Genomic DNA, 12,690 nt, shown 5'->3' on the forward strand with positions numbered 1-12,690 from the left:
AAGAGCACCAAGCTCGCGGCGATCGTGCTAGTAAACTTAAGAGTTTGAACTCAGAAAGTGAGGTAGTGAGTACCGGCTCGGCTAGAAGCCATGGCGACGGAATTTTATGGCAATTTGTTTTCTTCAAAGGGAAACTGCAAATGGAGAAGGTTCTTGATTCGGCCCCATGCAAGATCATGTGGGGGATGAACACTTTATATATTAACTCACCCGCAAAATAAACACTTTATATATTAACTCACTCGCAAAAAAACACTTTATTAACTAAACGATGTATGCAAGAGGGGTCAAATGTGCTTTATTTTCGATGTTCCTCCCTAAAGTGCCCTGACCTAGACGACTCCCTGAAAAAAAACACCACTAGGATATGTGTGGTTCAGGTGTCACCCATGCCATTTTTCGCATAGTTGAGGGGACCGAGTCCACGGAGAACATTAACAACACTATTTTGGTGCTAATTCCTCCAACATTTCTCAGTTCCGGTCGATTAACTTATGTAATGTGTTGTACAAGATTGCTTTGAAGATGTTGGCAGACTGTTTGAAGAAAAATCCTCTCTCAAATATATCCGAAGAGAAAGGGGGGCAGGGGAGGGAGAGAGCTTGTGGTTTGTGTATTTAGAGAATAGTGGTACACAATTCTTGTTATGAACTTCATAAGGCAAATTTGACAACGGTGCGATGCGAGACTAGACATACCGAGTCACCAACTATGGCTAGAAGCCTACGACAAGAACTGCCAGGATCAATTAGGCAGGCTTGACGGTGGGACAAAGCTATGGACACATAGTTGAGCCATTAGTTGCAGCAGTTGAAGTTGCATGTAGCCTCAAGTGTGGTTTTGATAATTAATAGCAATCCTCATGGACTAATGATTTCTTTGAGTCATATATGGAGTACCCATAGGTGATGCATGGAGGACATTTGGTGGCTTCAGGAATGAATGTCGTCTGAATTGAGTTATGCATCAAGATTGTTGATTTCAAGAGATGAATATTATAGTATGATAAGCCAACAAAACTAGGCATAAACATTGAGCTCACTGAATGAAGTAAATATGATAAAAATAACATTCTTGTGAAGATCAAGATATGACCAAGAAGGGGTGGGCATTCAGTAGAAACCAAGAATTCGGTTTATACTGTTCATTTTTTTTTTCAATTTCATTAGTAAAGTTAAAAATCAAAAATAACAACACAAATCAGCTAACCGAAAATTCGGTTTTCAGTTTATACCGAACAATTACTTAGTCGCTGAGGAGTTAGGGCATGTACAATGGTTGATAAGGTAGTCTTATCTTAAGTCTTGCATGTAATTTAGAGATGACAAAACATTTTATCTACAATGGGTCATCTTAGACTTATCTTCAATAACTAGTTATTCCTAAAAATGTGGTGAGACATATTGTGCTAAGAGATCATCTCTTGTCTTCTCTTAAATAAGAAAGAACAAGCATTTTCTTATGAGTTCTCTCTTTTCCACCTCATCACTTATCCTACGTGGCACTGGTAAGATAGCACCATTGTACATGCCCTTACAACGCAGCTATGAAATATCAATTCTGAGCATCCCGCCCCCTTATATAAGGGGGCATCTTATCCTGTTGAGCGTACCCACGCGATGTGCGACTAAACAAAACAAGACAGTCTATTTCCCTATGCTCTACGAACGTGTTTGGGCCAAGCAATTTATGTGCACGGCCCATGCCTATGACACAGAAAGACTAGCTGGCTGGCTTAGCTCGCACTTGGGCCTGTCGCCTACGCAAAAAAAAAAAAAAAAAACTCGCACATGGGCTGGCCGCGCGCGAGCGGCTGGTGGTTGGCGATCAGAGACGCGTCATTTATCCTAACGCGTACGTGAGGGAGCTTCGTGCTTTGGATTTTCTTTCGGTGCACGATTTCCTACCGAACCAACAAATTTGAATTCGGTTATTAAAAGGAGAAACCGATTTTTACTGCAGCAGTAACAAAAACCGAAAATTCAGTATTTTCGGTTTCGGTATCGGTTCGGCATTCGGTTGGTAGGTTTTTATGCCCACCCCTAACCAAGATGCAGCGCTATGATTGGATTCTAAATAGTCAACACACAAACGTAAATAATGTATTGTGTGTGATCAAATGATCGAGTGATATGGTAAGCATTATGAATTGTGCTTTATGCGTTTTGGTATTCCTATATGAGGTAGATGCCACTCATGGGCTTCCATCCAAAGGTAGTTTCAGATAACCCATGAGAAGATGATGCCAAGAGGAAATGGTCTTCAAGTTTGAAAAGAGCAAGGGCAAGATACAAATCTCCAGAAGATATATGCTTGAATCTTGCAGACCATTTTATAATAATGGACGTCTGAAGATGTGCTTAAGTGAGAGAGCCTTCAGCAAGGATTTTGGCTCGAGAGAAGTATGAATGATGTCATCGGGCTCAAGTGGAATGCACAAGGCAAAGGAATGCCTCTGCTGGACATTCCTAGTTTTACTATTCTCAAGGTGCATGGTGGGAGACCAAATTATAGGTTTGATAGTCCAGCTATAAAGAGTGTCTATCGTGAGTAGCTTGATCACGTTGTACAGAGTGCTCAAACATTTGAATGTTTTGCATCCTACTTTTTAGTTGATCTTGGATGGTTCTCTATGTGAGGAATTAGAGCTTGTTAGTTTCATAACAAGCTCAAGATCATAAAAATTAGAGTTTGCATGAGAAAGTAGTGTCGTTTTCCATGACGTCTGTTCTAGGTGTTCCAGGGCCTTCGGGGCAGATTTGTTTATTGGGGGCTTCTTTGGGCATGCTATAGGAAATACTTCTGTGCTAGTTAGTAGCCTCTAGAGCAGCCCAAAATTATCATGGAAAGCGTTTCGATTTTCGGCCTCCAGATCCTCTGTATTGTTCGAAGACTCCGGGTTAGGCGAAGAACGGAAGAAGCAACCAACATGCATAAATAAGTGGGACCTATATATAGCCCTCCTTCCCCGAGGGGAAAGGAAACAACTGGATGTCGGTTTTTGCTGCATATCGTTTGACATCCAAGTTCATCCCCACAATCCCGATTTCCCATCTAAGTGAGGGCAAGTAACCATGGATCTATGAATAATTTATTGACCTTCTCCATTGTTCCCCCCCTCTATAATCCATCAATTGCATGAGATGCATAGGGTGAGAATCGATGGGGTCAGATTTGATCATAAGTTGCTTTCGTTGGATGGAGCGATTTGAGCTCCACAAAGCGACCGGTTTGGTAAGAGCCTTAAAGCTTGTTACTCTTAGAGGCCTCCACCTTCTAAATGGTTTGGTCATATTGGTTCTGTGATCTCTTCACGAAGCTTGTGAAAGAGGTTGGGTTATCTGTGAAGTGATTGTGGAATTTTCTGTCTCCGAAGTGGAGGAAAATAGTATCCATAGTGGATCAAGGGGCAATCCAGAGAGAGAGAGGGGGGGGGGGGAGCCCCCCTCAACGGAGAGTAGAATAAAGGTGGTATTTGAATTCGAGGAAATACATTGGTTGTCTCTTATTCCCTTTATATTCCGCAATTCACACTTGCTATCATTGATATTCGGCAAGTCACGCTCGCTACTGGTTCGGTAATAAGAGTTAGGATCACTGGGGCGATGTGGACAGTGGTACGAAGAGACATGAAGAATGTGTAGCTCTACCAAGTGAACATGTCAAACCATTCAATTGACACATAACCAGGTCACATACCATATTAAGAGTGTTAGGGTCAACGAGGCGAAGTAGATGGCGGCGGGGAGTGATGAAGGACACATACCCAATCTAGTTGTCACCATATGAGATCTGACCATTTTGATCTCGATCTACATCATGGGGAGAATGGATCTGAGAGGATGTCATCGGGTCATCGCGCATCCATCTTACAAGTTATCTTCAACATGGGCCCAAGGTCATGCCTCAGCAGGAACATCATGGTTGCTCAGATAACAGCATCGCCGCCACCATGGTGTGGAACTCTGATCTGGAGGTGTTGGAGAGGCACACGACGAATCCCAGTGTGCCGGTTCTGCAGATGAAGAATGATCTCATGGTCAAGTTTAAGGAGAGGGGGGAAGTAATGGTGTAGCATGCTCCAGCTTCATACTAGTATATGGGTAATACATTATGAATCCATCCACCTATGTGCATCTCTATTACCTAACTCTATCTGTCTTTTGAATCAGAGTACACAGTTGCAAGACACACAATGCTACGAAATCGGTAGAAAGGAGGAAAGAACATCATGTGCATTTCAAAATGCTCGTGGCTTGTTTAAAAAATTGCCGTGAAAAAAAGATTGTTGCTTCATCCTGTCATAGACTCATAGTACAATTATACTTACAACTGGAAAAATTACAGACCAAAGAATATTGGCTAGTTTAATCCTATCAGGTATATAACCAAATCACTTCCTTTAAAAGGAGACCTGTCTTTTTTTTCTTTTGGACTGCGTTGGAAAAATTGGAATGAAAACTAGACATTATCCTTCCACTTCCAGAGTCTGTTGCCCTGTTTGAAACAGGAGCATCAGGCCGGTTTTTAACCGTCGTCCAAATAGAATCTATGCACGATTCTTGACAACGTGATGCATATACGTTTTTCTTTGTAGAACTGGCATGCACATTATTGTGTTATTTTGTGGAAGCTCACGCTCCGTGATGTGCCTGCAAAATGGAAGCAGGGACATACTTCAGTCTTCTGTATGAGTCCAGGGCTAGAGTGCGTGTAGGGTATGACCGTTTTCACGTTTAATTATGGGTTGAAAATATACTTAAGCTCGACTCTTAAGATCTATGTATCTTATGAGAAAATGCAATAGAATTTTTGTAGTTAAACAACAATGCATCATGTTTATTTGATTCCATTGTTGTTACCTAACCGGAAACCAAAATGGGATATCGTCACTTTGTATTGGCCTTGACATACGCACCTGTTTAGTTACTATGCCAAAATTTGGGATATGAAAGATTTAGAAAATGACCACTGCATGTGAAGAAGTGCAGTACCTTTACCCTTATTCTTGTCCGTTGGTAAAAGTTCTTCAGCACCGATTTTCATGTCAGCATTAGATGAACGCCTCTTTGTCTTTCTGTTTAGTGCCTCAACCTCGACAATGAAGGTTCCACAGACAGGACGATGATCTGAAAATCGGGACTCTCCACGGTAGTAGGACAACTGTGAAGTGCCGTCTCCTTGCCACAATATTCTATCACACCTGAACAAGTTCAATTACTTAAGACGTATGCAACGGAATGCATCGAGCACCGAATGGTTCACAAGCATAATATCACAAGCTTATTGTATATCAGAACTACTGTGTGCGGCATTTATTTTACTTATTTACTTTTGCATGGAAGTACTTAGAGAGCTATTGCCACTTGCAGTGAACGCCAATGGTAATGTTAGACTGCATGCTAGGGCCTCTTTGGTTCGATCTCAAAGAGTTTTTCTAGGATTCTACTCCTTCGGAATTTTTCTTAAGTGGGGTCTTTGATTCGTGGGATTGCAACCAATAGGACTTTTGGACTTCTTTTTTTTTGGTGGGTTCTTTGTGGCTTCCCAGTAGAAGTGTGGAACAATAGCCACTTGTCGAGCCGTTTAGGATATATTGTACATTTGACTCTTGTCAATTGGCATGCTTAACGAAAAGACATGCAAAGCTTTTGTGCACGCTCCCTAAAAAACCTCTTGGGAAGATTTCTATGTTGTCCTTATGGTGTACCGAACAGCCGCTCAATCTTTTAGGATTTAAGATGGCATGAAAATAAAAAAAGGCCTTAAGTTTGTGCCTACAGCAACAGCTGAATGGAATATTATGACATTACACTTTCTCTATTTCCCAGACAGGGCTTCCTTGTCATGGAACTACTTAAAATTGTTCATAGTTACATACCATGCTGGCGTTCTCCTCTTTTTGTTTGATGTTGCAGTCTCACCAGCATACGCATCCGAGTTAGAGGAGTACTTGTATGTGGGAGCAAAATATATCTTCCCCTCATTCCATCCCCTGAACACTCGTCCAGCATCTCGTTCAATTTTTAGCTGAAGAATGAACATACTGAATATCAGGGAAGGGAAAATTTGCAGAAGTGGACAACTATGGTTTGGGCGCAATAAGGGAATCATTTGAAAGATTTGATATCACCTTTTCGGATTTCTTTAGTAGTACCAAATTTTTAGCAAACAGATAATAAATGCATTTGTTTGCCGTCTTTCAGTGAGTAGTTCAAATTTTGATTCATAACTAGATTGATTCAACTGATACAAAGTTACCTGATCCTTTTCGAAAAGGGCATCCCAATTATTTTCCGTCAAAAGCCTTTTCGTATCTTCATAGCTCAGTGCAATACGGTAGTTCAAATCCCCAAACCATATTACCTTACTGAGATAAACAGTGCATTAATTAGTTACAGAATATTAAACTGACAAGGAACAGATGTACAATCATATACTCCCTCCGTTCCTATATATTTGTCTTTTTAGAGATTTCAACAAGTGACTACATACGGAGCAAAATGAGTGAATCTACACTCTAAAATATGTCTATATACATCCGTATGTGGTAGTCCATTTGAAATCTATAAAAAGACATATATTTAGGAACGGAGGGAGTATATCACCAGATTCTTACTCATGCTCAAGAATTTTCTCAGGAATTCTTCGCCCAATTCTCCTGCAAAGCCTCGAAAACAGTGTGAGCCGCATTATCTCTAGAACATCAGAGTTTCTTCTGAATTCATCCCCTTCTTTCTGACCTGAAGCCAAATGGCTGCAGATGAAACAAAAGCTTGTCTGGTGCACTGTCATGCTTACTGATATACATCCCTGCAGTAGAAGTGTATTCAGGATACGGACAATTAGTTACAGCAATGCTTCAATCTGATTTAGTCCTGACCTTGTTTCCAAGACAGCCAAGAATTCCTCGCCCTATGCAAGACGTTCTTAGATGGCCGATGTGTTGCACTAGTTCTTTCTTTACCCACACAGTGACAAAAATACCAACCATTTGTTTGCATACTATGAGGTTATATTTTAGCTTATCCCTTGCGGTGGGAGCGGAAGTTACTTCACTTAGCACAGAGCCGCAAGAATCCCTCGTGTTCTCTTTCTCTTCCTCTCCCGAGGAATCAGTCTCGTCAGCATGTTTTTTCGGGCGCCGAAAGCAAGCATCCCTGTACGATGATTTGATCATTTCTGCTGGGCAGTTGCAGGCCTTAAGCCGTTTTCTCTGCATTGGCATGAAAGGTTTTCTAATGGCTTTGAGGGAAGATTTCTGGAAGATTGCGGAACCACTTGCTGTTTTTGTTAATTCAGAGAATGAAGTCTCGAGGCTTGAAGAAGCTCGAGATGAAGTAGAATCGACAGATGGAGATGTCGGACGCTGAAAGACATTGGTATCATTATGAGCTGGCCGGTTTAGTGCTTGGTTTATAAGAACAAGCCACCTTGCAGCTGGTTCATTGTCTTCTATCACAAGCACATTACCAGCATTGAGAGGAACAATTTCCTGAAAACTGTTCAAAGATTAATAGATAGAATTGATGTCATGGAGATCAATGTTAAAGGAAAAGGTCCACTAAATACTCTTGAGACTTGAAAGTAAACCAGGAATCCAGGATTAATTACGCTGAATACAAATACTAAACGTGTTAATGATATTCTACTACCACACCAATCAAGGATTACTTTTAACATTTTCAGCTGTGCATTGAATCTTGTAGATGAGAAAGTTAATATTCATGTGTTAAACATTAGGGAGGGTATATATATATATATATATATATATAATAACACAGGCAGTGTAATTAGTAATGTCGGCAGGGAATATTTCTGTATCTATTTAAAATCAGTGCAAAACCTACCCCAACACATAAATATCTGAATGATCATCAGGTGGAACAAAATCATCCATGTTCAGTTCAGCAGTAGGTGCTTTCCCACCGACGTTCCAGGTAGAGACAAAAATTCTGTTCAATGAAAGCAGAGTGGAGAATCTAGTCTGTTGGCACAAAAGGATGGGAAAATGACAGGATATGAAATTTCCATTGTTGTACCTGATGGGCTCAGTTGTTCTATTAATAGAAGAAGGTTGGGCCAGGAAATGGCTGAGACGTATGCTCTTAACTCCTGGTTTGAATTAAAGACAGACAAGAAACAAATTGAAACTAACATTTTACATCTGTACAATCAGATAAAACACATGATTTTACATGTTAAAGTACCTGAAAGTGTTCTCAAGGGGGAAGCGGATACTGTCTTAGAAGGACTTGGTCCAAGCTCAGCTGCTGTAATATATAGGAGCATACGACACATTTAATTCCTGCTATTATGTCAAGACAAACTAAAGATTTCTGGATAATTGATTAATGGGATTAGCTACCTTATAAGAACTGTGAGGCTCATTTAATGACTGTTGCGGAGCTTCATATTAATCTCTATATAATTTAAGACTGAAACGATGCCATGTTTTTGTTCTAAAAAATGGTGTCATGTTTCGAAAATGGAATGGTAGGTGATAGTTTGGATTGCAGGTTTGTCAATCAATTTTGTCACATCATACTTTTGGGTAAAACTCGCCCCTATAAATTTGAAGTGGTTAAACTTGCCCAATTAGGGAACAATTTGGTGAAAACATTGCTTCACTAAAGTTAGTTTTCAACTGTTAAAGAAGATTTAAAGTTTTTTCAATACTGGGATATTTACTGAAGAAAGGTTTTAGACTCATGTCCCGTAACAATCTAAAACATGGGATGAAAACAACGTCCAAAGGTATTTTCATGCGTGATGGGGAAAGTGAAGGACAAAAGGCGACCTGCATTGCAGCTTGGACTGTCGGTCCTCTTTGCAGATTTCTTCTCCTTTGCACCGAAAAGTTTGGGGCGGCAACCCTGGAGTCCAAATGTAGTTTGCTGAAGGCAATTGTTTTCATCTCTACAGACTGTGGTTGCGGAAACAGAATTACCATCTCACCTTCATTTTTCCCTCACCCGCGGAGGCCATCGATTGCTGAACCTAGCAAAGGCTCTTCTCCTTTCTGAATTTCAAGACCGAGCACCAAATTCGACAGTCAAATCAAATGTTAAAGAATCTGCAAGCAAATCATCGTAGTGTTCACATAAGTAACATGGAACTAATTAAATTCTTGCTACAATTGCGTTCAGGTAAGGTAACCAACCAGCCCGCTGACAGAGAATGCAGAGGCACGAGAAGATGCGGTTTCGGGCCGATCTTCCTCGGCACGATCCGACGGACCCCAAACAGGCAATGCCGCAACGTATGTATACACCCACCTTTAGTTAGCCTGGAGGGAACCTCCGGATCCTGGCGCTCCGGCGATCCCAAACCAAAGCCCTCGGCCAACCCAGCCAAGAAGCAGCGGGCAAACCCCCCGTACTACTCCTGCCAGAGCAGCCCACTTGGCGGCGGCGCGCGGGGAGCCCTGGAATCCGGCAATGCGTGGGGGGAGGAGGCCGGCGAGGGACGCAGGGCCATCGGGGGACCGCCTCTCTCCCCTCCGTCCGTGGACCTCCCTCCTTTAAACCAATGCGGGAGAGAAGCGCAGCGGAAGGAGAGAATAAACTATGGGACGGACACTGTGGCAGGCAGGCCGTGGGTGCGGTGGCCCGACGGGGAGGGGAGGAATGCCTTCGGATTGGACGATCTACATCTAGTAGTAGTAGTACTGTCCGTGCTGCTGCATGCGGCGGCGGGTTGACCGGAGCGGCGAGTTAGAGGCGCGCACGTGAGGCGACTGGATGCGTCCGGAGCGGGGGAGACGGGGGGTGGTGGGGAGAAAGTGGGGGGGGAGTCGGAGGACACACCGTGTCAGCGGCGGGGTTGCTTTTCCTTGGATTTGGATTGGATTGGACGTGGGTGCTGCATCGACGTGAGACCCCATGATTCCGTTCCGGAGCCGACAGCAAAGGGACAGACGTCGACCCGCTCGCCTTTACATGATCCCGGAATCAGTCGGGCGAGAAGGATATAATTCAGGCGAAAATGTACTCCCTCGATTCCCATGCTTAGGTTTATTGTTGTTGAGTTTTTCCGTTAATCGCATGGTATGACAAAGAAAATCTACAGTATATATATATACCTATACCTATACCTATATCTATACCTACCTACTAATAAAGCAAAGTGTGTTTCTCTAATTTTTCATCCATTCACCACCGATTTTTTTTATATCCGAGGTGGTACTAAATTTTTGTGGTCCAACTGCTAGAAAAGAAAAAAAAATAGTTTTGTCCTGAATTTCTTACGTCGGCCGCACGCACTAAGGCCCAGAGAAGCCACCCATTTACATCCACCCCACGCAGCTGGGAAACCTTATTTGTCGCGTTGAGCGGTATATATGGAGTTTCGCATCTGTCGCCTACCATGGGCCAGCCCATGTCCGTTTCTTTCGTTTTCTTTTTCTACTATTTTTTTCTTGTTCCCTTCCAAGTTATTTTATCCTTTTTACCATAAATTTATTTTTTTTATTTTTTTTCAGAAGTTAGATTTTTACAAAAGTTCTTTAAGTCTTCCTAATTTCATTTTTTCCAATTTTGAAAAATATTTGGAACTTTAAATTTCTATCTCGTACCAAAATTGTCCTATATTAAAAAAATTAGTAGGTATAGAAAACCATTGTTCTAATTGTTCTTATTGGTACCTCTAATTTTGGTACCATTTTTGAAAATGGATGAAATACCTCTAATTGTTTCATCCATTTATCACCAAAAATACTTTTTTATATCCGAGGTTGTTCTAATTTTTTGTGGTCCATCTGCTACAAAAAAAAGTTTTGTACAGAATTTCGTACGTGGGCCGCAAGCGCTAAGGCCCAGAGAATCCACGCATTTATATCCTGCCCATGCAGTTGGGAAACTTATTTGTCGCCCTCAGCGGCATATAGTGGGAATTACGCATCTGTCGCCCAACGTTGGTCCGGCCCATGTACGTTTTTACTGTGTTCTTTTTCTACTTTTGTTTTTCTTTTTTCCCCTCCAGCTTATTTTTTCCTATTCCCATAAATTTATTTTTTTGTTTTTTCAGAATTTCGATTTTCGTACAAATGTTCGTTTAATCTATAGAATTTAAAATTTTGTCCCCATTTTCAAAAATATTTGGAACTTTCAATTTTTATTGTCGTTCCATATTTGTTTGAAATTCAAATAATGTTCGCATTTTTTCAAAAGAATTCCAAAATCGTTCGTGAATTTGTATTAAATTGAATTTTTGAAATAGTTGTAATTGGAAAATACTCCTTTTTATTGAAATGTTCACAAATTGAGAATAATGTTCGTGATTAAAAACAAAATTTTGAAAATGGTTTTAAATGTTCAAAACAAGTTTCCATTTGCAGAAATTGTTCATAAATTCAAAAAATGTTCATTTCTCCGCCTTAAAAATGGTTCCTATTTTCAAAAAATATTTGTGAATTTTAAAAAATCTTCATATTTCATGTTTTGTTTGTCTTTTTCCATAAATTAAAGTTTTTTAAAAAAATGCTCGCATTTTTTATACAAAAATCAGGAGGTCACCACAACCTCGACAAGGAGGCGGACCTGAAGAAAAAAAGGCACGAGTTGGATAGTGGCCGCCACTCCTACCAACCCCACTACTATAAAGATCTCGCGGGCCAAACATGACCCGCGAGAACACTACAACTCTCCGCTCTGTCGCACCACTGTTGTGGAGACCGTTTTGATGGACACATCAATTATCTCTCATGTTGCTTCTCGTAAAAAAATCTCTCCTGTTGCAACGTACGGGTATATGTGCTAGTATAATATCAAGAAAACAAAAGTCAGTACAATGAACACACAACTAGACACAACATGACCAGCAAAAATTATAATATATTAAAAATTATAATAGCCTTCTTCTTCCTTTAATTGTATGCGATCCGGCGGAGGTTCAAAATTGCACTGAACTAATAGTAAAGGAAAAAAGACACCTACAAACGCCATCAGTATGCCAAGCTTTGAAAATGGCAATAGTCAATTGCCCCTTGAGACGATAACTATAAATCGTTGAAGTAAGATGTATTAAAGCATCATTTCATGTAGTAGAGGCTTACAATCCATCACTATCAGTTCAGATGGCATCTCACAAATTATTACCATATCAAATTTTTAGCACTAGACCCAAAAGTAGTCTCAAGTTCACACATTACAAGAAATTGTCTCAAGCAGTCTAGCACCTCACCAAATCTAACCCAAAAAGTATTCAACTTCCCAATAGTGTGATTCCCATGAGACCACTTGGAAACCTTGATCACAGCTCCAATACCAAGCAAATTAAACTTGTCAAAAATGGTTACTTTCCCCAACTTGACCATACTAGGGAATCTCATAACAAAATCCTTTCTACCCTGTTGCTTTGCTCTCCACCGTCAATTTCAACTAAGCATTTTGTTGAACCTTTGCTCTCTCACCAGAAGTAACTTCAATTAAAGCCAAAGGATTGGCATGCTTGGTGTTGTTAATCTCCTTAGTGTTCTGTATAAGCAGGCACCCTAGACCTTTAGCAGCAAAACCAACATACTTAGCAACATGTTTGATCTGCTTAAGACAACCACAATCTTCAGTTAGGTGTGACTCTTGTCCACGCAGGATACAATGAACATATTTTATGCAGTCCTTGTTGATATGCCCGCCTTCCTTTCATTTGGAGCAAAACAATCTCTGTCCACCAGTACCTCCTTCACCTCCA

General features: G+C 40.9%; 1 protein-coding gene across 5 annotated transcripts; it reads right to left on the reverse strand.

Annotated features, from left to right (window-relative positions):
• Window positions 1–3,675: 3,675 nt before the first annotated feature.
• On the reverse strand, window positions 3,676–9,771 carry LOC125545120 (type I inositol polyphosphate 5-phosphatase 10-like). 5 transcript variants are annotated; one of them, XM_048708991.1, is made up of 12 exons: window positions 9,279–9,771; window positions 8,959–9,076; window positions 8,801–8,876; window positions 8,211–8,273; window positions 8,043–8,115; window positions 7,851–7,955; window positions 6,884–7,502; window positions 6,620–6,813; window positions 6,262–6,370; window positions 5,882–6,030; window positions 4,995–5,203; window positions 3,676–4,015 (listed from the first exon to the last, which is right to left on the reverse strand). In XM_048708991.1, exons 2-12 carry the CDS (start codon window positions 8,986–8,988, stop codon window positions 3,900–3,902), a joined length of 1,743 nt encoding a protein of 580 aa, XP_048564948.1. In that variant the 5' UTR covers window positions 8,989–9,076; window positions 9,279–9,771; the 3' UTR covers window positions 3,676–3,899. The 5 variants fall into 5 exon arrangements, with proteins under 5 accessions (XP_048564948.1, XP_048564949.1, XP_048564947.1 ...); XM_048708992.1 differs by having other exon boundaries at window positions 5,001–5,203; window positions 9,164–9,771; XM_048708990.1 differs by having other exon boundaries at window positions 9,164–9,771.
• Window positions 9,772–12,690: the final 2,919 nt, after the last annotated feature.

The sequence above is a fragment of the Triticum urartu genome, chromosome 3 (genome assembly GCF_003073215.2).
Source record: "Triticum urartu cultivar G1812 chromosome 3, Tu2.1, whole genome shotgun sequence".
NCBI classification, from domain to species: Eukaryota; Viridiplantae; Streptophyta; class Magnoliopsida; order Poales; family Poaceae; genus Triticum; species Triticum urartu.

Bases quoted from the DNA above. Each gene is read 5' to 3' on its own strand.
- LOC125545120 (XM_048708991.1), bottom strand. From the start codon at position 8,988: ATGGCCTCCGCGGGTGAGGGAAAAATGAAG. The intron at 8,274-8,800 runs GTCGCCTTTTGT...TATATATTACAG, and splicing joins CAGTCCAAGCTGCAATGCAG to CAGCTGAGCTTGGACCAAGT. The intron at 7,503-7,850 runs GTAGGTTTTGCA...ATCTTTGAACAG, and splicing joins TCAGATATTTATGTGTTGGG to TTTTCAGGAAATTGTTCCTC.